Source organism: Echiichthys vipera, assembly GCF_963691815.1.
Source record: "Echiichthys vipera genome assembly, chromosome: 6".
Lineage (NCBI taxonomy): Eukaryota > Metazoa > Chordata > Actinopteri > Perciformes > Trachinidae > Echiichthys > Echiichthys vipera.
Window position 1 is genome coordinate 17,910,938 of NC_139831.1, and position 27,525 is coordinate 17,938,462.

The following is a 27,525-nucleotide window of genomic DNA, read 5'->3' on the forward strand; positions in this document are numbered from 1 at the left end:
AAAATAGTTCTAACATTCAAAAAAGGAGGCCTTCCTTGAATGTTAGAACTATTTTCTTTCACAAACAGCATGATTGACAGGGTCTAACTACACAGCATGCTGTGTTTGTAGCATTACTGTATATTGAAAACCTATTTTATTCAGTAGAACTTTACAAGTTATTTATATTTGTCACAGATCCAAAAACAATTTCATGTTGTTTTGGTACATTTTAAGTGGCATAAATAATGAGGAAGGAAATAGGGTTGTTATAGAACGACAGAGGGAGAGGGGTGGTGAGAGCAAACACACTAAAACGCTAAGGAGCAAATACTGTAGAAGTCAGAAACACAGCAGAGGAAAAAGAGAGACCAGGTCCTAAAAGAAAATATCAATTTTCTGGAGAAAGATTTTGAGGCTTTGGGTCAGTCGGTGGGCCGAGCAGACACCTGCATTTAACAGGTGTTTAACAACGTATTTCTGCAAGGTCACCTCGACTGCCACAAGCCTTTTGTTGTTACATACTGTGTGTCTGACCTAAGCCTAACTGAGAGGAATTTGCACAGCCACATTTCTAAAATGTTTTTTTTTTTTTTTTTATCATTGTGCGAATACAGTCTGAAAAATGTAGTTTCTGTGAAGATTATATTTGTGAACACACATACACAACATTCTCACCAATACCGAGAGGGCTCAATCTGATCTGTAACTGTCAAGTTTATTAAACTTGAAGTTAGAAGTGTTAACAGCACTTCTCTGGTTCCCTCGTGCTGGGACCAAGCACCAGCTTTTGATAAAGGCGCAATGTGGGTGTTATACAGCATGACAATGATTTTGAAAAAAAAGAGGGGGAAAACAGCAAACAAACTTTGGCATTGTGAGTGTGAAAGCTGTAATCAATATCCGTAACTGATACTGTTGCAACACCTTCGCTGTATAATGCGAGGCTGCGAGGGGAGAGTGGGGAGTCAGAGGCAAAGTGAGACATTTGAATGTGCCTCTGTTTGCTTCCTCTGCTACTCTAGAAATGCTGTTTGGAAACTATAACGAGAGCCTTGCTCGCATGTGCAGGGGCTCCACAGCGCTCTGTTGTGCAATCATTAGCCGGGGCTTCTGTTCAAGTGACTACATACAAATACACACATAAGGAGTACTAATCTAAGAGGCTGAGTAAGTGGGTAATTGTCTAAATCACATTCTCATAATCAAACTAACCTCAGCAGCCTTCTATCAATTATGATGACACCGTTTGCACCAATTAGTTGCTGATCGGGGATCTATCAAAAGTCCAACAGGGCATTCTCGCATTTCTTGCTACCCTATTGCCAGATGAAGAATGTCAATATGGCACAGTTCTGTCAAAAATTCAGAACCATACATCAGTTCTTCACAAAATGACATGCTTCAACAACTCCAAAATATACCGTGAAGTCTTCTGAATTTCCATTTTTAATGTAAACCACCACCTGAGCGACTCAAGGTGAGTGTCGGCCAAACGTTCTTACTGCTTTCTCTCATAAAGGTAAATTTCACTTGTAGATTCTTAGAAGTGTGTAAATTAATACTACTTGCAATTTGGTGGCGATTGCCAAGTAAAAGCAACACGAAAAGACCAGAAACTGCGACAGAACGGATCCGTCCAGATAGGGATAATACCAGCGAACGGCATCCGTCTGGTGACACAGTTACGTTAGGACAGCTAAGGTAATCTAGATTACTAGAGGTAATCAGTGCACAGGAAGACTTCTAAGTATGGGCCGGTTTCACAAAGATACATAAGACTTGTCTTTAGTTTTTGGCCATTTCCTGTCAACCTCTAGTGTTACGTTACTGCAAATGCAAACAGGTTGCTGGTTTGGAACTTTTCATGGGATTTGTTAATAAAAAAGATAGAAATGTGCCCAAAATGATTGATGGATTCATTGTGTAAATTAATCAACAGAGGCCGTCAAGGCCCGTCGAGGCCCATTCTCTCAACTTGGTCCAATCGTACTCTCCTCTGGGAGCCACCATCTAGTCAGACTATGACTCCTCTGTCATGAACGGTTCAGGAGTAACACAAAAAAGGTGGACCCAATGCAGACACGGACACGAAGTAAAAGTACAAACAAAACGTTTAATATTACTAACAGACAAACGCAAACACTACAGAGAAAACAGGTAATATAAATAACAAGACGATCACGGGAAAAACAGGAACGAGGAGACGACGGAAGATCAGGAAGACAAACGGGAAACGGGAACACGGGAAACTACGGAGAAAACAGAAAACAAACACGATTAGTAAACTTACGACGGGGAGTGTGATAACCACAACGAGAAAGGTGATGCCAATCTGGGGGGAATAGTTTTACCAGTAAAGGGTCTACAACGGTCCGGCGCTGCATGCCTGTCAGCTCAAGGTATTTATGGTGGCACAGGTGATCAGCGTAACAGGCTGCAGCTTTGGGGGAAAGCCTACCGGACCTAGACAAACATGAACACACATACACAAGCAGGGATAGACAGACAGAGGGAGACAAACTCAAACAAAAAGGAAGAGAGGAGGGTACTGACAGAACCAGGTCTTGACATCCTCCTCATTTCCTCTTACCAAAAAAGGGCATTGATGTGATGTGGGGGGGGGGGGGGGGGGTACGTCTGTCTGGGTGACGTTTACTGAATTAGCAACATTAGCACCACCGCCCTGGAGCTAGGCTAACAAAACACGTTTCTAGATAAATAGGAGTGGGAGTCAATGTTAGTCAATTCAGTCGATCAAAGAGAAAACCATCTTGTCACTTATAGTAACACCACCACAGGAATGACCACAGTCCAGGTAGAAATGATGGAGTTAGCATGTGAATCCTGACAGTTAGCCTCCAAGGAGAAATGAGGGATGGCTAGCTGTCACTCAAGACGCCACACCCCTAATCATTCATAAACTTTAACCTCCAATAAAATTAAAACTAGCCTGGAACAAAAAAATCCACCCCCCTCAGGGTTGTCATGGAGATATGACCTAAACATACAGTCTACAATGTTTTTTGTAAACAAGCCCTAAATAGGTTATTATTAATTATGCTGTGAAAATGGTCTATTTAACATGGGGTCAATGAGAAACTGCTCTATTGTGCAAACTACTCCTAGTGGACACTCGGAGAACTGCAGTTTTTGGCACTTCCGTATTGGATCAACCACGAAGTCGCTGTGGTGGGAGCTTGGTAAAAACTAATTTGTTGCAGTCCTGAGTATATATATTGCAAAAAATATTTAATGCTAAATACTATGTCAAACCCACTAGGGATGTTAATGATTTACTGGCCTCTGTGACTATATCACTATATATTACTGGCTTAGTATTTATAAGTAGGCTATAAAGTAGCAGAAAATGGAAATATGACCGACCCTGCTCACTGTCATGTATATATACTGTATATATATATATATATATACACACACACACACATAGCCTGAAGCAGGTGCAGAAGGTCCTGATAGTGAGTGGTAAGAATTAACCAACATGCATGCATGCTATTTCAGTCTTGTACACAAAAGAGGGAGAGAGTTTATGTCTGTCCTTTGCTTACTGACCCTCTCCCTCACCCAGAGGGCCCAGCAGCAGGCATCAAAGCTCCAGGGACGGCAACTCACACACAGTCTCTCGTGGCCCTACAAGGACCTTTACCACTTGGCATCTAATCCGCTTAATTATTTCTCTCTCTTTCTTTACAACACTTCCCTTCAAATGAGTTGCCCCCTCCAATAACTTACATCTTAACCTTGCAAAAAAACACGATGGCAGTGACATCTAGGGTAACCTCACTCCCATAACCCATTATTCCAGCTTCCCATCACCACTCAGTAGGGAGGTTTTAGGCATTTCCTCGTTAATGTTTTAATTAGGTGAATGGTAATAATTAACTACGGTTTTAGTGGGAATACAACCTGGCTCTTAATGCCAGAGTCTCATTTCCATATTCAGAGTTGGCCTTTGATTCCGGGGTCATAGTTAGCAAATGTCACTCAGGATCAAAGAGGGTTTGCCTGGGGATTAAAAGAAAGCCCAGTGTTTTTGTAATCTGCCCATATTTGTTTGGATAACCTCTCTGCTCTAGAGATTGTGTATAAGGGGATGACTCTTTAGCCGACCAAAGAACATTTTTGAATAATATATTGAATTTTATTTTTAAATAGTCATTCCTGTTCTGAATGTTATATTAACTGGTGAACATTTTGTGTTTTTCACAACCTTAGTTCCAACATACACCCCAATGCATAGCGATACGAGAGAGAGAGACACTACCACTGCTTGCTTGCCCACAGCAGCATGAAGTCAAAGATACAGTGAAATACCGGAAATAAATTTACCTTCAAAATAAAAGTCGGAATCAGCTTTATTAGCCAGCTCAGTAAGGATGTACACATACAAAGAATTTGAGTTCCAATGTACCTGCACAGAAACACGGACAACAGAGCACAACTAATTGGCTTAGCATAAACATTTGGCTACTAGATAAGACAGTATATTATACATTATACTGGTAATATTAAGACAAAATCCAGAAATAGATTCTGCAAGACAATATATCTAATCTTTTCATTAGCTTTTTGTTAATATTGATCTGCATTCATACGCACATATCTGTTTATTGAGATATCGCCCTCTACTCCAACTCAGTTCTCGCATCTGAAGTTGCTAATCGGACCATAAACAATGACGCTCAGTGGGGAAAGTCTTTTCGCTGGCTACACAAAGCCTGACCAGGCCGCAGCCCGACATATTTGCTGTTGCCACCAGAGGCTAAGCTGGGTTCTGAGATTGTATTTTAGCACTCTGAAGTTTAAAATATGAGAAACAGCATTTACTTTTTTAATTCCTGGCCCCATCAAGTTAACTGTATGTAGTTTATGCTATGGTGTGAATGCTAAATGGATTACCTTCAAATTTGCTTGAGTATATTCACTACAAAATTACAGTTTCAAATGAAACTACAATGACAAGGACTTTTCAATAATTGGCCCTGCATTAGTGTTGTCAAAAAAACTAGTGCTATTATATTTCCATAAGTGGCAGTGTGACAAGTTTTAAAGATGTTCTTGGTGTAATTGTCTTTAGGGGCCCAATGACTAATTTGTGTCCTATAGGTTCCCCCACGTGAGTTGATCAGACCCTCTTGGCATGTTTCTACTAACTTCACTATCAACAGATAACTTTAGTTCCGTCTTGACTCTGCCTAGCTCTACTCAACCATCTGGGATCGCTCCATTGCAAAAAAAATGCAATGAAAAAATGGTCAGGCCAATCAGGACCGCCGGGCGGGGTTTTATAGATGTGACATAGCGGAGAAGCAACTGTGTGTGATTTAGACAACAATGGCGGCTCGTCTCGAGGAAGCAGACGTCAACATCGGTGCTGCTGTTTCATCCATGTTGTCCAATCTAGTGAATATTTCTTCTTTAAAAGAACACCAGAGAATGGCTCTGAAGGCTTTTGTTGGTGGAAATTATGTTTTCGCCCGTCGCTCTCATCAGCGTCACGGGTTGGTTTCCATGTGAATGGTTGAAGTAGCACGTCAATAAAGATGATGGACAAGTGGTTTATCAATCATATGCAAGGATTTTTGATTGTTTCTACCACACCTAAAATACATTTAGTCATCGGGTGTCTTATTTTGAAAATTAAAAGCGGATGTCTTCTTATTTTGCCTACTTGACGGGTGTGCGAGTAGTTCCCTCTGCCCTCCTCAGTCTTATCACTTGCTCTGAGGACGTGTGTGTGGATGTGCTGTGCGGACCGCCGTGTATCCGTGGCGCAGGACAGAACGGTCGCCACGCCTTCAGGGACGCACTTCTTCACGGTGTCAGCTCTCCATCCGTGTCCTTTGTGGAAACCCGTCCAGAGCCAGGACATTTAAGAAGCTGTCAACAGACATTCCCCCCCTACTTACACCATTCAGACTGAATCTCTCTCTTGAGTGCGGCTCTACGTCTCTCCCACGGGTGCCACTTGAACTGGCTGTTTTGTAAGCGCTAATTAATTTGGGAATATCCGGAGCGACAGTTTCATTGATTTGACGTCGGATACAACTCGGATCAAAGATGGGGATCAAAGTGTAGTGCTGGTAAGTAGCGTATATAAAAGCAGGGTTACCATCACTACTATCACATTGTCATATTGAGATTGCGCTCACGCCCACAGCCTGAGCGTGCCCGTGTGAGCGTGCTTTATTATAATAAACCTTCCACTGTTCTGTTTACTCTGACGCGGACGCTGTGTCGTCACAGTTTGAACTTTATAGTGTGATGACATCATAATTGCTTATCGTGTGAGAAACACTTGCTGCTGATGATGCTTGCATCACTTTACTACGGTGTAGGGACCACACCACGGACTGTGGCGTGAGTCAGCGGTGTGCAGGTCCGTGTAAAGGGCGTGTGAGGGGGGGATCCAGCTCATTTACGAGCTCGAGTCACTGCGTCTTCTGCCTCTGACACATTTACAGGACAGGACAGTGGATTTGTCGGCAGGTGACATTGTCATAGTCGATGGATAGACTTGAAAACAAAGACAGTATAGCCACTGATAAGTCGAACAAATGCCACATGCACTGTTGTGGAATAGTTAACTGGCTACATGGTGCAAAGCTTATCTCGTTTTGTGTAATGATTAACGTGTATTAACGTGGGAGTGAAGCCTCTGTGTAAACTCACATCTGATTTGACTCTCTTTATCAATTCTCTCTTTGCATAATGTAGCCTAGTTGGTAGGCAGGGCAGAATGAACAGGTGTGGCACTGTTGACATGTGTGCTCTATTTTCCTTGGAATGAAAAAAAAAAAGAAAAGAAAATCTGCATCCTCTAAAGCATCCAAGAGGTGGTAAGCAGCCTTTTCAGCCAAAGGCAATGCAGCAACTTGCACAGCCTACCAATACACACCATAAAGGATTTGTTATCTGTCTCTTGCAGCTTATACTGCAAGGTGCATGAAAGTAAGACCGGCTCTGTCAGAAACCAGTTAGGTGGGGGAGATATTCTAGCTGTTGATATTTCCAGTTAAGGCACTTCTGCTCCCACACCCTTGGCTCTGCTTTCCTCCACCCCTCAGCCAGGGCTGCACTTCACTGCCTCACAGGAGTAAAGCGCCCGAGTGGGGCACCACATTTCGGCATTGAGCTCCAGGTGCTCCAGGAGGCAGCAGCAGAAGCTTCTCTCACATCTTTCTGAACACATGCCCTGCTTCATCTTTATCCCCACCCACCACCCCTGGTCGGATGCAACCCTGGGAACTGTGTATTCGCTCACTCTCACCTTCACTGGCAGAGTGAGCTTCTGTATGCCCACAGGGGTGAAAAAACAAACATTTTTTTCATGTCCTGTGTCATGCTTGCTGAATGGGAGTTTCCTTTGTGAAATGAAAATATGCTGTAAATCAATCATTTGATTCTCTCCAGTCATGCATGAAATAATCACTGAATTATTGTTGATCCTGTACCCTCGTCGGAATCCTTTTGACTTTGTCATCCAGTGATCACTGCTCTTTCATCCTTTTCTTCCTCAGTTGAGCATTTCTGCACTGTTCCCATGACGTTTTTGTTTTATTTGCACAACAAGAATATACAAAGTGATTACAATGGGAAAAAAACAGAAATGAGTGCAGGAGATTCAAAGTCCTCCCCTATTCAAACAAATTAAAGAAATGAGATCACTGCTCATCGAGCCTCGCTGCTTGGTGATGGAGTAATTTTGAAGTGAAAAGACAGCTGGCTCTAACAGTTACACAGATTACCAACAGATGCAGGTTGTGTACAGGTATGAGTCACCTGAGTAGGGGTCTGTCAGAAGTCGCTGATAACACGTTCGCAGGTACAGACAGACTACAACACATGTTCCCTCCAATTCAGGCCGAGTCTGCCGAGAATAACAGGTGTGCTGTTAATGAGGGCATGGTTTGGTTCGATGTTAGATCCCAGACTGAGGCATGTCAGTGAGTATGGAGAGAGAGAGAGAGAGAGAGAGAGAGGAGGGAGAGAGAGAGAGATGTCTGTCTGGGGCAGGGTCAACAGGGAGGTAAACACAGTAGCTGTAAGTCTGCAATGACAGCTTATCATCACACAAGGCTTATAGCTGCGTGTGTGCGTGTGTGCGTGTGCGCGTGTGTGTGTGTGTGTGCGTGCGTGCGTGCGTGCGTACTCTACAGACCTCACAGAAGCCAAGACATTTTTCATTTTAGAGAAGGTAGGGAAAAGGGAAAGTACATAAGAATAAAAAAGGAAGTGAATTAGAAATAGTTCAAAAATAGATAAGTGTAGAGTAGAAACTCTTCTTTATGTACTTTTATCATTTCTATTCATAGTTCATCTCAATTTCCCTGCTAAATAGGGAAATTGAGAAAGTTGACACTATTTCTCGAGTGACACCGGATTGTAGTTTGATGTTGTTTCCACCTTACATAAAACAGCTCCTCAGCCTGGACGGAGCTTGAATGAAATCCCGATGGCCTGTGAGGTACACAGGCCTTCAAAAGCCCCTCGCTGACACGGGGATGATGAGAGTGATCTCGCTGACAGGCCGAGGCAGACAGGGATCAAATGTGGGATCACTCTGTCACAGCCGGCTGCACTGTTACAGGAGCGAAAGAGAGTGCGAGGGGAGGAACAGGGGATTTTGATGGAATAAAAGAGAGAAGAAGGGGTGTCAAAGTGGGGACTCAACAGGCATCTAATTACCTCCCAATAGGAGCCTTGACTCCATGGAAACGCCCTGTGTTCTCCAGAGCTGGTCTTCAGCTGCCTCCACATGGCCTGCATGCTGTCATATGTGCAGCTATCGACAGTTTGTCTTTATGGATTGGCTGTGTCAAAAAAAGCAACGGAATATGATTAGATCCCTGGCGTGTTCAGTGAAACACTGGAGTAAGCATATAGATTAGTCCATCAGCTATAGGCTCTTAGTCATGGCATTTTCTCCCTATCCAGGGAACAGTGTTTGGGGGTGATATATAGGGCTGTATCGCTTCTGCACACCTGAGTATCTGGTAAATAAATACTGGGATCGGCTCCGGTTTTATGAGGAAGGAAACGCTTTCAACACGTTTGTTAGACCTAAAAGATACGTGCAATTTGTTTTGGTGAGAGTGGATGTTCAAGAAAACTCCATTACTTAAGGTACTAATAACAAATAATTTAGATATTGGTACTGAAACTCATATCAACACAAGTATTTCAAATTTTCAAATACGTGGTCCCATTTTGTAATGATACTTTTGTAAATGAAAGGTATTATGTAGTATGGTATTTATATTATGAAAGGTGCTCTATAAATAAAGTTTATTATCTGAGTAGTTCTGAACCATCTTTATCTATATTATTGACATGGTTGCAGGTTAAAAGTAGGGTGATAATTTTAACATTCAATGTACAAAACATGTTGGTAAAATCCCTTTCTTGATATCGATGGCACCATCATGCACACTGGGCATCCCCCTAATGATCTGTTAACACCAGGCTGATGTGGCGGCACACTGTCGCTATGATAGGTAGAACCACTCATCACAAAGTCCATGCAGTGAAGTGTGAATGCATCATTAAAAAATAGTTGTTGTATGTGTTAGCTCAAGACTTGAGATTTGAAATCAGCATGAAAGAACTAGTTGCGGATTAATGAAGCACATATTCTGACCCCTGTGTGTCTCTTAACATATCAGAATACATGAGGCATGAGTTATGAACAGACCAGACTAAGCAATCTCCCAACGCTAATTAATACGCTTCGACATCATACATCAGCAGTGACATGCCGCATGGCCTCTGCCAGTGCAGGTTGTAATGAGCAGATAGATGTACTTCAACAGGAAAAGAGTCAGCCATGATGAAATTAGTAGCGTCTGGTTATTAGATTTGCATCTGTTGCCGTCTCGCTCATTAGTTTGCAGCGGTTGTTGTGCAGGTTCCATTGAGAGTAATACAATGCTGAGTGGGTGTTTGGATGAACAGTCTTTTTTTTTAAGTGCTTAGAAGACTATTGAGGAAGCTGCACTAAGGCTTTGTTTCATTCATCCCTCCTCTTTGGATCTTTCAATCACTCCACTCTATTTCCCCTTCCTATATTCTTCCATTCACTTGGTGAGCTGGTAATTCCTCATAAGTGGCACTTGAGGCAAAATGATGCCTGTTTAGGACAGAGACAAAATCACTCTTGTCCAATTCCCCTCAAAGGAGCATCAAGGCTGGTTGTAAATTGGAATATTATTAATAATACATGACTGTTTTTTTAATGCATTATAACTATCCTGGTTGACAGATTCAGGGCACTGGAGGCTCAGACACGTTACATGCCCACTAAGGGCCAATCTGTGCTCAGCTTTAATTATCTCTAAGTAACATGATAGATTGCTCAGACCCGTCACATGTCACAGAGCTTCAATTAACTTTAGCACACCATTTTCATCCACTCTGAACAGGGGAAAAAGAGTCAGAAGTGTATTTTTTCACACATGTGGAGTGGTTTGAAAGAGTAGTCGGTGGATAATTGCGCTCAACCCTTTAGAGTCGATCTCTGAAGCACAGACCTTCTCTCAGGCAGATTTCTTTTTTGTGTAATGCTGATCTAAATGTAAATTTAGTAGCCAGGTAATAGTTTGACTTCCTGGATTAAAAGTGTGTTTCTTTGCATCTTGCTTTATCTCATTCTGTTTTTGTTCTAAATGTGAGAAAACAGACTAGAGCCGTACCTCTTGGAGAGCTGGACAGATGGTTTCAGTCACAGTGAAGGAATGACTTAGATACACTCTCTGCCCTTTTTGCAAACACATGCACACAAACAATAAAAACCAAACACATACATGCGCACAACTGTGTCCAAACTCGCTCAGGAATGAGGAGGGCTACACATGTGCGTAGGGTGTGTTCACAGGGAGGAGAATTCCCAGTGAGATTTACATTGGAATTGATGGAGCTGGTGGGGTTTGGGAACAGGTGCCAGGATCTCATCCTGACCCCGCTCAGACACTACAGGGGAATTCCAATAAAAGGGATTTGGGAAGTGTGCCTCTGTTGAGCTCTGAGTGTGATTCCCAACCTCCGTCAGCCTCATACTACAGAGAGAGGCTGGGGATTGGGTGGGGAGCTGGAATGCCTTGACGGTAACTCAATCCTGTGTTTGGCTGCCGTGTGGGTGCAAATGTCCATGCATGTGTTTTTTCAGGACACAATGAACTCATTTGTTTACAGCTCCACAACACACACACACACACACACACACATCACACACACACACACACACACACACACACACACCATTAACCAACAGTAGTGCGCTGGTTTGATTTTGTTGCAACGCGTGTGCAGTGACATATGTGCGGTATTTTGCGCTCTCTCTGTTGTCAGCGGTGCCAGGCAGTCACTGTGCAGCTCAGCAGCCAGATTGGCTCGGCCCCCTGTACCTCGGTATTCAGTCTGGACGCCAATACACTTTTGGGCTCCTGTTGAGACTGGGGATGATGGTAGGGGCAGAGGGCCAAAAAGCCTCCCATGCCAGCGGCTCCCACTGGTAGAGCAGGCTGCTGCAGGGCCATCTGTACAGGGCTCATTGGAAAGTAGGGCATGGAGAGGGAGATAAAGGAGGAGGGGAGGAATGGAGGGGACATGTGGAAGGGAAAGGGGAGTGAGAGGCTGGATGACGAAGAGGTGTTTACTTTCTTTTAAGCCCCTGCCACCGTGGGTTCATTACTCAATGCTCATATTATTTCTCCAGTCGCATCATTTCAGCTTTCAAAGAACACTGGCAAATTTAGGGCAGGGCTGCAATACTCCAAGGCATACTAAACAGTGTCAGGACCAAAAATATGCGAGAATCTGCCTTTTTTCAGAGCGCAGTCCCGAAATAGATGAAGTGCTGAAACTGTAATGTGTTAATGGACCCAACATGTGGATCCCGAATTAGACAAGAAGTGTTGGAGTATATAAATTAGTTTGTGAGGAGGGTGGGGGGGGGGTCATATGATGGAGTCGGCAAAGGAAAAGAGTTAATTGAATCTGGTAGTAGGTAAATTTAACATGCATATACAGACATAGACTGTCTGCACACTTGCCTTGGGGGGATATCAGCGCCCCCCCCCCCCCCCCCCCCCCACCACCACCACCACCACCACCACCACAGCAAACCTTGCTGTACTATCTTTGCCATCCTATTCCTATACCGATTCCCAAGCAAGGTAAAGGAGGCAGGTTGGTTTGATCTCAGCTTTATTCTTGTCTTTTACCTCCCTTTTAACTGTGAATCCCTGTAGCCAGGAAGCAACTACAGTAGCAAAACAAAACATTGCTAGAATACCCATGCCGGATATTTTCTGCACTTACCTCTGATGATGTGCTGCCCCTCTAAGAATAGCATTACATCACGTATTGGTTTCAGTCTTGCTTTGTAGTGTTTCTTTGTACTGATACGCCATTTCCTTTCTGTGAAAACAAGTGTTCAGTCCGTTTGACATAAATGGCCCTCACTCAGGAACATGGGAAAAAATTTACAAAATATTAGGGGTGTAAGAAAATATCAATACATGAGTATGGTGGTTATATGTTTTTGATTTATTTTTTAAATCGAAATATGTTGCCTTGTTTGCAGTACCTTAATATATCAAAATATATTGAATTGCAACCCCTGTATCAGATCTTATCAATTGGTTCTTGACAAAACAAAGCCTTAGAAAATATAGCAATTAGACAGCTATTTTACTGTTTGAAATGCCCTGGGAAGCAATAGGATATTGGGTTACAAACCTCTACTCTCTATATTTGTCTTTATCTTTTTCATCCAACAACACACCTGATGAATCTTAAATCAAGCTCCTTATCAGCTGTGTAAGGTCTGCTGGTGCAGGAATAAATTTAAGTGGCCTTTATGTATCAGCGGTACCCTCGAGGATATGAAAACAACTTTGTAAACATGCTTATTTATTTAAGATTGAGGAGGAATGCTGCCCGGCAAAGATAGGGGTTGGTACAATAATTAGGTTGTAGGTTTGAAAATATAAAACTGTGGAGATTTTTTTAAATCAGTATTTCAAGATAATCAAAATTGTGTGTGCATATGTGTCTGTGTGTGTATATATATGTGCATATATATATATATATATATATGTGTGTATACATATATATGTATATATGTATACGTGTCCTTAACTTTAATTTGGGGAGATGATTAATAAGCATGCCCAGTAATGCCAATGAATCAAAGTCAAATGTGACAGCCTTAACAGATCTTTTAAAAAGTTGTTTCTCTTGAAGAACTTTTTTAAAAATGTCTAAATGTAGGCTTAATACAGCAATGACCCCAAAGTGACTTTGGATCCATGCACCCACCAAGGAGCCTTAACTCTTGACTTGTGACCCCTGATTCCTTAATGATAGAGGTCACACAGTGGTTTGCTTTTTCCTGAATAAGCCTCTTCAGCCTAAATGGAGAGCTGGCTTTATATGCTGATTGTCTTCATCCATTCACTTCTTAGTGTCTATATATGTGGTGAAACAGGTTTTACAGAGACCAAGACAGAATTATCTGCTAGTAAAAACAAAGATTAACAAAGTTGTGAAGCTGTTTGGCAGCTTCAAGCTATTCGGTCATGTCAGGAATGCCATTGTTTCATCAACACACACCACACAGCTCAACAGTCAAGGGTGCTGATAAAGATTGTGTGTTTCCAGACAGTGTTAATCATGATAGAACAAAGCAAGCGGATCCCCTGATGTCAACGATAATAGCCTGACAGAATCCCAAGACAAAATACACACACACACACACACACACACGCATGGTGCAAGGACCCCGAACAATGACACTCCCCCAGCTGTCTAGACTGAGTGCAGGGCTGCCGTTGGCTGGCTGCAGGAGATCTCAGGGGGGATTAGAGCACACACCACTGCACTCACCTGTTCTCAGCCTCTTGTTTCTTAATGTTTGTTTGTCATGCAGTGTTGATGCAATGTGACAGGCACAGAGGGAGCTGGGTGTATCATAAGGTATGGAAACAAGTTATACATAGAGTACAGCTGTGGATGAATTAGTCACATTGTAGGAAAAACGTGGTTTAAGCAACATGGTTGTGAAATAATATAAGAAGTTAGGAAAAAGTATTAATCCATGACAATTTCTTTATCAGTTACAAGACTTATTTTGTCTGTCACAAAAAGTGATGAATTGCATGGGAAGGTAAAATGATCCGTTCTTGCCGATGTCTGATTCCAAACTTATCTCTGGGAAGTGCATCAACTCCACAGCTCAGCGATAGAGACCCACAATGCAGAGACAACAGGATCTTGCAGACTGCCACTTAAAAGTGAGAAAATGATGACAATCATCAAGCAATAAGACTTGCCCTTGTTAAATTCAATGCACTCAGGGTCCGGCTGCTACAACCTTACTTGGTCTGGTATGACCTGTAGCTTATGTTGGCTAATGCTATTTTCCAGAATTACAGTCTAGCTGTAAATCAGTATGAGCTCTTAAAGAAGCATCATGCAGTGTCCCTCCTCTTTGTGAAACCATAAAAGGCTGTATCACTCAAAACTCTGGCACTTTGAAAAAAAATTGAAACCGTAACTCTCTTAACTCTAAAACAAGTTTCACAACAATTGGTGGCACAGCGCGAATGAGTGTGTCATACACAGAAACTGGTGAGTGATCTATCGTAACGTGCACACATCTATAGAGGAGTTGCCTGACTGACCTCGGCTCACATGCTACAGACTGTGAGAAATCGCCTGACAGACACAGAGCTGTGATGAAATTGTGAATCAGAGCCGGAGAATTGCTGGAGAGGAGGGGTGAGCAGCAATTGGGAGAAATAAGGAGAGTGAAGATTTTCACAAAAAGATAGAGAAAATCATTGACAGTGTGGGCACGTAAAATAAAACTCTCAGTCACTCCCATACATATAAGAGTACAAACTGGCATAGGCGTGTGTGCGTGTACGTGTGTTTGTATGCATGAGATGACTCACAAATAAAGTCTCGGATTTAGTCTCGCACACTCCTGAGACTTTGTCTTCCTGTCAGTCCTATCACCGAGGAAGTTCCTTTCAGTCCCTGTGATGCTTTTCTACTGCATCTTTGTTGTTACAGAGGCTTGTTAGATTTGTCCATTTCTGTGTTTATCAGGCCGTGTCTACTCTGTGGCTGCATGTTGTAATCCAGTCTAGAGGAGGTCGCTCGAAGGACACCCCTGGCTTCCCCCTTTTTGGAACCTAATCTACACAGTGGCAATCACGTTTATAGGAGATAAACAGCTCAAATCATACATTAAAGTAAGTATAGATTATGGTAATACTATTTTTTAACTGAGGTTCAATGGTAATGGCTAACCCTGCAAAACAGGCTATTTTAAAAGCCTCATGGCAATGAGAGACAAGTCTTTTCTCTGTGTGTTTTTCCTATTAATTATTGTGCAAAGTATTATCATCCAGAATGATACAGCTCCTCAGATGTCCTGAGCGTCACCTGCTTGGGCTTTTTTTCTCTCTCACAGGCTGTTGTCATTGTTTCACACTCTGAGTGCTTCCTCTTCCGCAGTAGAGGAGCCATTATAATAGCTCAGAGGAGCGGGCAAGAAAATGTTGGCCCTCTTTAACCACAACATATATTAAAAGATATATGAAGTAGGAAGGAAGGCTGTAAAACCACCCCACAGAAGCACTCCCCACCCCCCAGCCTTTAGTGTGCCTGTCTGCGTGTGTGTTTGTGTCTGGGTGTTTACAAGTGCATGAATGAGCGCTCATGTTTTGGAGAGAACAAAGGAAAGCTGAACCCCTCACACTGGAAACTTGAGACCAATGTGCGCTCGACCTTTCACTCCAGGGACCTGTGACACCGGTTCATCGAGGTGGCTGATAGGGGATAGGGGAGGGGGAGAGGGAACCTGAAGGTCACCAAAGGATGAAACAATTCCAGAAAACCTGGACCATCCACTCCTCCTCCAGAGATTTAAAAATAATCAATGCAGAGTTTTTTCTATAGTTACTGCTCTGAAATGGTATTGTTTTTGGCGTGTCACGGTTTATTGAGGTAGTTCTAGTCAAAACCTATCTGACAATATTGGGGGCGGGGAAGGGTTTTTTCTCACCTTCCTTCTGATCTGCTACCTTATTTATTTTAGTATTAGTTTGTATATTTGTATGTACATGTGTACCCAAACAGCAGGAAGAATGTGGCATGTTTACGACTGAAATAACTTCCTGTGTGTTGCTCAAGGTCTCACTGTGGGTTTTTGCCGCCCTTGTCGTGGCTCCTGCAGGCAGCTTGCCTAGCACAGCAGAGTCTATTTTTATTTAAATGATTTGGACATAAGAAACCAAAACAGTGCTGGAAGTAAAATTACAGAATGTCATTTCATTTAACCAATATATGTCCTATATCATCTGCCCTACCATTGCAAAAACGTGTTACGTGTTATAATGTATCACTAGCATGTAAGACATTAAGGGGATGATAAGCGATGATGATAATTGCCCCCTGAGGATCACAATAGTAGTATCTTTGTCCACTGTAGTAACAGTAGTATCTTTACTCTAGCGTACTGTGCAGTAAGTGCTTCTCTCCACTACAGCTGCAGTGTTGATCCATTGAGCAAAAGGACTTGTTGACGTACAGGACAGCGATGGAGGCCACACGATCACTTTCAGGCAGCAACAGTCTCCACGGCGACTGAGTGACCCACATTTTTGTTCTCTCCTCTGTCCTGTCAATATGGGAGAGGACGGCAGCTATTGGGGGGGTATATTCCCTATCCTCTATCCCCTGATGATAGCAGCGGGTCATCAGTTGGAAGGAATGCGTGTGTTGCTGTACCAAATGAAAGTGAATGGGATGATGAACAGAAGACTGAAATAAAGCTTTGAAGTCAGAGTGTTTAAGACAGATTGATGCGTTTAATTCATTTCCTCTTACCAAAACCTGAATTTCCATTTTTTTAGAAACCAATTGCGTCCCTCGTCCTCATTCTGTCTACAATCTGCTGACTTTTTTTTTCTTTCTGTCTCTATTTGTGTTTTAGACAGGAATGCCCCAGACTGTGTGCTCAGGCACCATGTTCACCACTCCCAGTGGCTTCAGCCCCCATCTGGCCTGTGCTGAGCCTGAGGAGGAGGAGGAGGCCCCGCAAGAGGGCCCGGGGCCCGGTGCTTGCCTGGCTGATGGGCCCCCGATCACCTCCGCCTCCCTGGACACTCTGATCCATAACCTGGTGCCCACTGCTGATTACTACCCAGAGGTTAGCGGAAATGTACAATAGTACTGTTCATTATAATCTCCATCAAAAAGTCCATTTCACTTTATAGTGGTAGGGATAGTACTGCCAATTAGATTTATTAGTCCCATGTATCTGTTTAAAGTGCTACCCTTTAATTACAGAAAGCAGCAGTGTTTTTTATTGATGTTGTGGCAGTGTCTTAGCGAATGTCTCTCTCTGCCCTTTGATAGAAAGCCTATGTGTTTACCTTCTTGCTGAGCGCTCGTCTGTTCATCCCTCCTCCGGAGTTGCTGTCCAGGGTATGTGAGCTGTGCATCAAACAGCAGCAGCTGGATCAGAGCCCACTCGATACGGTCAGCACTGCACCACGCACAAATACATAACTCCAGTATGCACAGCCAGTAAACAGATACACAGGGAAGGCACAGCAAAAGCATTCATACATAGTTGCATTCTGCAACCACAGATTGCTGTCTTAATCATTGTGTTTTCTTTTGCTGAGGGAGTCACAAATGTTGACCACACTAAACCTCTTTCACTTCTTAAACAACAGGCACGAGTGCGCAAATTTGGTCCCAAGATCCTGCAGCTGCTGACGGAGTGGACAGAGACGTTCCCATCTGACTTCAGGGATGAGAAGATGGTTGGACACTTTAAAGACATCATCCACAGGATAGCTCCATGTGATGAGGTACGCTAATAATATTGGAACTGCAGCTTGCCGGCCACGGCCCGTTTGGGAGAGGTGGGCTTTTGTAAAGCACGTTTGCACATGCACGAGCGTGCGCAAGAGCATGACGCCTACAGCGGAGAAGGACGGACCATGCGCGAACATTAAAAACAATGAGTCCAAAAAACCCACAAAGCCAAAAAACGTTACCAGGTTTTCTGTGCTGCTTTCCATTATGTGGCCAAATGACGTCAATCAATGCGTGTGATGCGTTAAGGCATGATGGCGTATATGCAGGCAAGAAGCATTCGCGCCGAGGCCCAGGTAGTGTGAGTACAATCGGGCCTGGGCCGGGGGGGGAGAGGGAGGAGGGGACAAGTACCCTAAAGCACGGGGCACGGTATGGATGGACAGTGTGAGTGTGCCCTTAGGGTTGTGATGCGATGTAAGACTCCTGATTCTGATCCAGTCTAGCTGTTGCCGTTATCGCCTTCATAAGTCATAGCTGCAGAGAGAAACGCTCTGATGGGGAACAAAATTCAATTATCATCACTACCACTGTAGCAAGGTGATGGAAGGAGTCAGAGTGTCAGTACAGGGTGAGTAGCCACAGCTCTGTGTTACACAATCTTACATTACAGGAGAGGAGAGAGGAAGGAAGGATGTTAGAGGAGTGGCTCTTTCTGCAGCCTCGAGGGAGGAAAATGGAGAGAGGGAGATGGATGGAGAAAATGGTGGTGGTGTTGGTGGGGGGGGGGGGGGGTCAGGGACAGAGCAGAGGAGGAGGGTAATGTAGTCAGAGTGGAAGACCTGGAATAATGGAGGGAGGTGAAGAGAGGACAGAAGGAGGGGAAGGGCAGGTGGTGATAAATGTGCTGCTATTTACAGCTGGCTGTCTACGGCATGGGTGTGTGTGTGCATACATGTGGGAGCTGTGGCTCTGGGTCATTTGTGAAACGGACTGACCTCACGGCTTTGGAGGTCATCGGAAAAGGAGGGGCGCAGACACACATTCCTGGACGCAACACACAGCACCAAACCTAAAACACATTATGATCTAACTGAAAAATGACGTTGAGCTTATTGGGCTCATTCAATCATTTCCATCACCATTAGATAATGTCAAATTGCATTGCTGTTTTTTCTTAATCTTCTTAATGTTTTGGATATTAAGTGCTTTAACCCAACAGCAAACAGTCACACAAGCGACACAGTTAATGAGGTATAAAGAGTTAAGGAATTGCCAGAAATGTATTCATTCTTCACAAATCGGTAAATAGATAATACATCTTACACATTCACTAGATACTACAGATAAGAGGAATTAGTCACTATGGGCGTGCAGAGTGCAGAGACAGAGGGCTGAACAAAGATAACTAGCAAATTTGAATGTGTTTGAATGTTTGCGTTTTTATACAGGCAAGCGCTGCACAACAAATTATACATGTCATTGTTACCAATTCCTTAAAGTGTAAACAGTATTTTACCGCTCTTCACATTTTAAAGACAGATCATATGATTTGTACGAAATCTTTACCTGCACCTAGCTTTTAGACAAAGCTAGTGCAGTAAAAAGTGTGATATTTCCCTCTGAAATGTAGTGGAGCAGTACTGTAGAAGTATAAAGAAGCATAAAATAGTAACGTACCTTAAAATTGTACTTAAGTGCATAGGTACTTAGTTACTTTCCACCACTGCTGATCAGATTATCGTGTATCATAGTAACTATAAATGACAATTAATAACATTACACTTAATGTAAAATATAATGTGAAATAAAGAACTGGGACAAAAAGAGTAAGCATGCTTTGGGAGAGAAAAGAGAGCTTAAATATGCTCTCTCCTGTCCTGTCCTGTCCTGTCCTCTCCTCTCCTCTCCTCTCCTCTCCTCTTCTCTCCTCTCCTCTCCTCTCCTCTCTTCTCCTCTCTGCAGGCATACTGGAAAACCCTGAACCAGGTGCTGCAGAAGCTCAGCCAGCGGCTGGCCCTGATGAGCCAGGGGGAAGAGAGCATCGTCAAGGTCTCCCTCAATGCCTCCTCCATCTCTGACAAGCTGGTGGCCTTCAAAACCAAGCCTCCACCCATCCAGAAGGACATGCTCTCCATCTGCAACGACCCGTACACACTGGCACAGCAGCTCACCCACGTTGAGCTGGTGAGGAGAGAGGGGGAGGGGAAGCGCGGGTTAGATAAAGGTCAGGGTAAGGGATGATAACAAGGATGGAGGAGGAGGAGCGGAAAGGAGGTTAGAGGGCTGGAGAGAAGGAGCTAAGGGCGGTGAAGCATGGGTGGAGACCGTCCAAGTGAAGGACATGGAAGTCAAGAACCATGGAATATAAGACATCAAAGGAGGAGATGGAGCAGATGAAAAGACACATGAGGGTGATAGAAAATGACTGTGAAAGAACAAAGAAGGTGGGAGGTGTAATAGCTAACTTAAATTGGCGCAGTCACTTAACATTGTTGTCTTGTAGCATTTTGAAGCTTGCTGTAGTGTAACCTTAATTATTACCTGTCAGTGCTAACTGGTCTTCACCCAATATAATAAAAGAACAAAGGGAATAATGCAATGTGACATACATGAACAAAGGAACTCTGAACTGACACTCACATGGCAGTCATGGAGCCTTCAGTCTATTCATGTGTGTCGATGTGGGCACGTGTATCTGGGGGGGTGGTGTGTGTGTGCGTGTGTGTGTGTGTGTGTGCGCGCGCGTGTGTGTGTGTGTGTGTGTGTGTTTGTGTGTGTGTGTGTGTGTGTGTGTGTGTGTGTGTGTGTGTGTGTGCGTGTGTGTACGTTAGCTTGTACCCTTGTCTGAGTGGTGACATCACCCCAGAAGTCAGTGATGTGCCTGAGGCTTCAAACAAAGGGAATACAACTGCTGTGGATATATGTGACCTGACAGCTTCACACTCTGGCACACACACAAAAGGAGAGAAGGAGAGCCAGAGAGAGACAGACAGATAGAGAGCTATTTCTATTGTAGGTTTTAGCAACATGCAAATTCTGATTTAAAAGATTAGAGTAGATGTTGTGTTTTCTGTCACCGTGTAGTGTTTGGGTTTTGGATTATATCACGAGTCGAGTCTAATGAGTCATTTGCGATTTGCAGGCGCATGTGACTGCACAGTTGTCTTTTAATAGAAGTGAATATGTCTCTCATGTCACTTTGAGGAAATATGATTCCAATGAGTCACGTCAATGAGTCATTACTTCCTCTCATTGATTGATTGTCTTCCATTACTGAAATGAAAGAATTATTAATGGCTCTACCCCCCCTCCCCCCACCCCCAATCTGTGTCTGTGGTTGTGTTTGTGCGTATGTTTTTCAGGAACATTTGAGACGTATCGGGCCGGAGGAGTTTGTCCAAGCCTTTGTTCAGAAAGACCCGCTAGATGGCACCCAGGTAAACTTTTATTTTGTTAATATGGGTAGAAACACATCATGTCAGATCTTCTTGTCAAACCGCAGCATTTGTTCATATTTTCAGGTTTTGTTTTACTGGGGAACCCTGAATGAGGCAATATTTGGGAAAAGCTGTCACTGCAAAAGAAAGAAAGTTAAAGAAAAGAAAAAACAAATGACATAAGATAAGATTCACTTTTCAGTTGTTGCAGTATTACAACATAAATAAATAATAAGAGGTACTTAAAAGAAGCTAAACCAGAATAGAATCAAATAGAAACTAGGACATTGTGCTGATAAAGTGATACTTGTGTTATTAATAGCAGCAGGTGCAGTAGTGCAGTAATAAAGCACAGAATAACATAATATGTAGTATAGTATAACAGTATATAGTAAAAGTATAGTATAGTGCCACCATATGACATAATAAACGGTAGTGTAAGATATAACGCAACATGTCATGTAATAAAGCAATATCATATAGAATAGTACAGAATACAATATAGTATAACAGTATATAACAAGAATGTAACAACGGTATGGTATGTACGTAATAGTCAGTCAGCAGTCCAGCAGAGAGACAATGGAGAGGTAAATGTTTTAAATGTAAAGCTGCATAAAAAGCCTTGTTTGTTGTGAGTGTTATGGTCTAATGTCAGATCAACATCAGCTTCTTAAGGGGCCGTGTAAATGCCAGCAGGTCACTAAGCTCACATACAGAGCAACATTGTAATACCACAAACTGTAACAGGCACACTCACTTGCTTCATCTTCCGAATAATGAACGCTTTCGCTCTCTCTTTTTCATTCACTGCGGCCTTTATCTGTATTCCGTCACCATCTCTTTCACTCATCTTCTCTCCGTCTGTTCTTCCCCTATGGGTTTTTTTTTCTTGTGCTCTCCATTGATCGTGTTACTTCCGCTTCCAGCTTCACTGTCTTTGTCATTTACACTCACATGGGGGGTCAGCCTGTAGGTAGGAAGCTAATTATGAGCAGAGGAAATTCCCTATAGGTAGAGCTTCCTATGCTGATTGCGCTTGCGTGTGTATTTGTGTGTCATCAGCAGCCGTGCTTCGGTGACCAGAAGAAGAAAACCTCCAACCTGGAGGCTTACGTCAGGTGGTTCAACAGACTGTGTTACCTGGTGGCTACTGAGATCTGCATGGTGAGTGACAAATGTTGGTACACCCAGAACTCATTTATTCTGACGCTAGACACTTTAGAAGCAAAGAAAAAAATAAAATCTTTATGCCAAGAATGAATATGAAAATGAACTCTGTCTGTACATAAAGAAGCACAACCATGATGGAAAGCACTTAATCCTTACGTACAGATGACAATGAATGGAAGACATTAGAAATATGTTCCCTGTTTTTATACATAGTTTGTATTCTGTTGTGCCTTTTAAGTGAAGATTTATTTCTGAAACATACAACTGAAAACACTGAAATGTCACTAAACAGTATACTTGGATGAACATTTTTATTCATCGCAGCTCCAGTATTTCCTGTAAGTCCTGTATTTTTTTTTCATATTTCAAATAATAATTCTTGGAAAACCTTAATACTGTAGTACAGTATTTCATTCTTATAAACACATCGAGGGGCAGCAGACAGCGGCAATTTAGTTGCTAAAGAGTGCCGCTGCCCCCTAATGGTTACTTTATGTAACTACACCGTCAATGGCACAGATGGGGAGGATACAGTTTGTGCCAGTACCTGCAGAGAGAGATAACATTCACTATGAAAAACACAAGTAAATAAAACAAAGAAACCTCTTGTCCCCCCCTTTTTTTTGCAGCCAGCAAAGAAGAAGCAGAGGGCCCAGGTGATAGAGTTCTTCATCGACGTCGCCAGGGAGTGTTTCAACATTGGAAACTTCAACTCCCTTATGGCCATCATTTGTGAGTCTAATTTTGCAATATCTATGTAGCATTGTCACCAAAAGATTCTTCTGCTCTGACCGGCGTTGATGGCTGGTATCCTCTCCTCCCGTAGCTGGTATGAACATGAGTCCTGTGTCTCGTCTGAAGAAGACTTGGGGCAAAGCCAAGACTGCCAAGTTCTTCATTCTTGAGGTAAACACAATGCAACTATTCGCCGACAGAGAGGTACAAGACAGGTATTAACTTGAACCTGACAGTGTATTGCTTGTTGCCGTTTGCTTTGACAGCATCAAATGGATCCTACGGGAAACTTTTACAACTACAGGACAGCTCTGAGGGGGGCCGCCCATCGCTCTCGGACTGCCAACAGCAACAGAGAAAGGGTAGGGCTCTGAAAGCATGCTGGCATCCATTCAATCGCTCACTTCTGTTGTCACGTCTACATCTGCCCGCCTGTTTTCTCTCTTCAGATTGTGATTCCGTTCTTCAGTCTGCTGATCAAAGACATTTACTTTCTGAATGAAGGGTGTGCCAACCGGCTGCCCAACGGCCACGTCAACTTCGAGGTGAGCCGGTCACCTCTTCCCCCCACGACCGTGCCTCTGTCTTTAACCGTCCTCAAACATTCACTCAGTGCAATTTCGTTTCTTAGAAATTTATGGAGTTGGCACGGCAGGTCGGAGAGTTCATGACATGGAAACAGGTGGAGTGTCCGTTCGAGGAGGATCGGGCCATCCTACACTACCTCCACACTGCTCCCATCTTCAGCGAGGATGGTGAGAACAAGAATAAACTTTTCTGCACATGCTGGTTCAAGTATTTTCAATAGTTTGTGATAGTTTGCTTTCACTAACCAATCCTCTTTTACTTATTTCCAACTACTTATTTTCTCATTCTCCCCCCAGGACTTTACCTCGCATCCTATGAGAGTGAGAGTCCAGAGAACCAGGTAGAAAAGGACAGATGGAAAGCACTCAGGTAATAACAGCACATGTCAGATATAGTTGTTATACCGACACCTGTATGTAGCATTTCCGATACAGGTATAGAATTCTATAAAATTCTGTATTAATAAGTACATAAGTCTATGCTCTGATCCCATTTCACGTAATCTATAAGGCCTTTAAAACGATTTCTCCTGGATAAAACGGTTCTCCCAGAAATCAGTTCTTCTTACCGACTCTAAAACAGTAACCTACACAACAACTCGGGCTGGGCTGCCACTGGCGAAGAATTGATTTTCGTTTTTTATTATGAGATGATGAGCTTATTCACGCTACGCAGGCAAACAACATATTCGGAGATTGTCATCCTAGTCAGTGGTAATGTTAGCAAAACCTTTGCAATATGACAGTATTTAACGCTGGAAAAATCCCACCAGTAAAACGGTGATATGTACAGTATCCAAGGTTTTGGTTTTAATGCACTGGTATTAGATCGGTACTCTGTATCGGCCGGTCAACACGTGAGTTCCGGTATCGGAATCGGCGTAGGGGAGAAAAAAAATGCTATCAGAACATGTACGATGTAAAATGAGAGACGCTATATCTACACACCGCCCTTACCTCTCTTTTCTCCCATCAGGTCTAATGTTCTGGGAAAGACATGAGGCACTGACGGCAGCTGACCCTCCCATCAGCGAGGGAGCGTGTGTTCTTGTTGCACTAAAATGAACTGTGAAGGAACCTAGCTGGTACTTAGGTGTTTTTCTATGAAGAAATGATAAAAAAATACATAACACGATGAACAGGATTCATTAAGAAGAGTGTCAAAAAAAATGTAAAAACGAGCAAATCACAAAACGGTGAATTGAAAAAGTTAAGCTACGGAAACTGGAGCGAAAATGCCTTTGCAGCATATTAACTATCAGTGATGAGGTACAGTATGTTGGAGAGGGATACAGCCTCTCCTTTCCCCTTCCCTCCATCTGTGTTTACTCTGTGAAGATATGTTTACTACTATAGAGAGTACAGTTACAGGGACAACCACTTTATACAATGAAATTCCTACTGATCGTTGTTTTTGTATTTGCGCCCCTTTTTTCTCTCTCTTCCTCTGTTCCAAAAGTGTTTCATTTGACTTTTCTTTGTTTTGTCCTTTACTTGTTATGTACTGTAATGGAACTTACAATGATGTGAAGGGCGCTGGCTAGCCCGTATCAGCTGTCTAATTTTATAGGTCTACTGAAGGAATGGCAACTGTGTGTATCTGGGAAGGCAGAAGACATGCGTCGAGCATTTTACCAGGTCATCTCACGTGTACTTTCATCTGTGTGAGACTGTATCTGTGATCCGGATGTTCACACAATCATGTCTGTTCAGATTGCCACCGTATTGTTTTGCATGAGTGACTGGAAGAAGCCTGTTTACTGGTAATCTCTTGTATTTTTATTTATTTGTATCTTATTTTGGGCGGGTAATATAAACTGTTTAAAAAAGATGTTTACTACTTTTAAATGTATTGTGCCAGTAATGCAAGACGGACAACTCCAGTATAGCTTAACAGTCACCACTAGGAGCTAGGCCGTGTGTAGGTTGTGTACAGGCGTAAGGAACCCCCATCATCTTTCTGCTCTTCAGGAAGTTTTCTCTGACTGACGTTCAGTTGTCTGATATATTTATGGAGATTTCTGTGCTGACAGATGTATAGTTTTTATTGTAACTTTCCTTTACTGAATATGAAGTCCAATAGCATGCTACGACAGGTGTTTTTAAAGGGGCATTAAGCGTATCCACCTTGTAAAGACTATGACTGCAAACACAAACGTTGTATTGGTGACGCATTGTTGCATTCTGTGGAAGGATAATGATCAATTGGAGATTTTTTTTTTGTCTGTATAAAGTAAAAGAGGGAAACGTGTGCCATATGAATCACTGGTTGTCATGACAATGCAGGTTCCTCTGACTTGAAATGTGTTGTTTATCGTTTCGTGGGATTGTCACTGAGCTTTGTTTTTTGACAGTTTTGCTGTGATTCGGGAGCCATTTTTTTAAGGGTGGGTGGGAGGAGAAGAGGGTTATGGGGAACTATGTTATTATAAGCTTTTTAAAAAAAAAGTCTTATTCAGTTTGCTCTAATTAATTGATGTCAGTGTTTTCTCTTTAGAAGCACCTTTCCCTCTCATTAACAGACTGACTTTAATTCTCCCTCCTCATTTGTCATCAATAAACTTGCTTTCCCTGTAACATGTTCCCCAGGTAAGTTAAGACTAGAGCCAGAGATGTGAAGTCAAACCTGCCGTTGAAGGTGAAGACATGTTTTAATAAAACATCGCCTGTGTTGAACGTGTGTTTTCAATGACAATCGCAATACATTACATCACTCTTTTTAACTGTGACGTTGCACTCGAGTCCATCTTTGACTTTCTTGATTCCACACCGATGTGTGCAGTTCAAGGAGTGGAGTGCATTCAAGTGTTTTTCATGGTTATTGAGGCCAAGCCGACACATTTAAGCTCCAACATCACCGCAGAATATGTGACTGGTTCCTACAAAGCCTTTAATAAAGTCAACCATGCTTAGTCGATTGCTCTCTGTTCCTTTTCTTCATGACGATGCTTGGTTCGATTGATTTCCATTTTCAGCCCGTTCAAGCTTCGTGCCTCTTACGAAACACTGACACAAAGCATTTCGCTGAATTCACACAATCTGGGTTTTCAAAAATAATAAATGAGCCCTGACATTTTATTGATGCACAACCACTGTATGTCATTTGCAAGTTTTCAAATAGTTGGATTAGAATGAAAAATGCCCCAAATGCTGTGAAAATCCAGCCCCAACTCAAAGCTACGTCAGCAAACATAAATTCATTAGGTCATCAACACAGACCAATTTTAAACACCTTTATTATGAATGCAACTAACAATGATTGTCCTATTAATGATAAATCTTTCAATCACTTCCTGAATTGATCAGTTTATTGTTTTGTCTGCAACGTGGCACAAAATAGTGGAAATAGTTTCCCGGAGCCCAAAGTGACCTCTTCAAATTGTTTTTGTTCAACCAACATATCAAAAGATATTGAAATGTTAGAACACTTAGAAAACCCGTGGATATGCAAATTTAAGGCTGGAACTAGTTCATAATTTTGCTTTTTTGCATAACTTTACCATTTAATAATATATAATATAATGATTAAGATGATGCCAGCAGCTTAATGTATGAAACTGCTTTTATTTTTTAAAAAGCATGATCCCAAAAAGCTGTGAATTATGCAAATAATTCATGTTAATTTTGACATGGAAGCAATCTTAGAAAGGTAGCACCCACTTAGAGAGGGAGGACATTTCAGGCGTAGTCCACATGAAATGGTGAATTTGATAAGCATATATCCCACTAGAAACTATATTTAAATCTTGAGT

The 27,525-nt window shown here is 42.6% G+C and overlaps 1 protein-coding gene across 2 annotated transcripts; it reads left to right on the forward strand.

Moving 5' to 3' along the window:
- The first annotated feature begins 5,743 nt into the window (after positions 1 to 5,743).
- Positions 5,744 to 24,876, forward strand: LOC310948229 (ras-GEF domain-containing family member 1C-like). 2 transcript variants are annotated; one of them, XM_083915278.1, is made up of 14 exons: positions 5,744 to 6,083; positions 17,006 to 17,221; positions 17,431 to 17,553; positions 17,754 to 17,891; positions 19,804 to 20,025; positions 21,204 to 21,278; positions 22,344 to 22,445; positions 23,081 to 23,183; positions 23,278 to 23,357; positions 23,453 to 23,548; positions 23,636 to 23,731; positions 23,818 to 23,941; positions 24,071 to 24,143; positions 24,750 to 24,876. In XM_083915278.1, exons 2-14 carry the CDS (start codon positions 17,012 to 17,014, stop codon positions 24,772 to 24,774), a joined length of 1,467 nt encoding a protein of 488 aa, XP_083771404.1. In that variant the 5' UTR covers positions 5,744 to 6,083; positions 17,006 to 17,011; the 3' UTR covers positions 24,775 to 24,876. The 2 variants fall into 2 exon arrangements, with proteins under 2 accessions (XP_083771404.1, XP_083771405.1); XM_083915279.1 differs by having other exon boundaries at positions 22,347 to 22,445.
- The last annotated feature ends 2,649 nt before the right edge of the window (positions 24,877 to 27,525 follow it).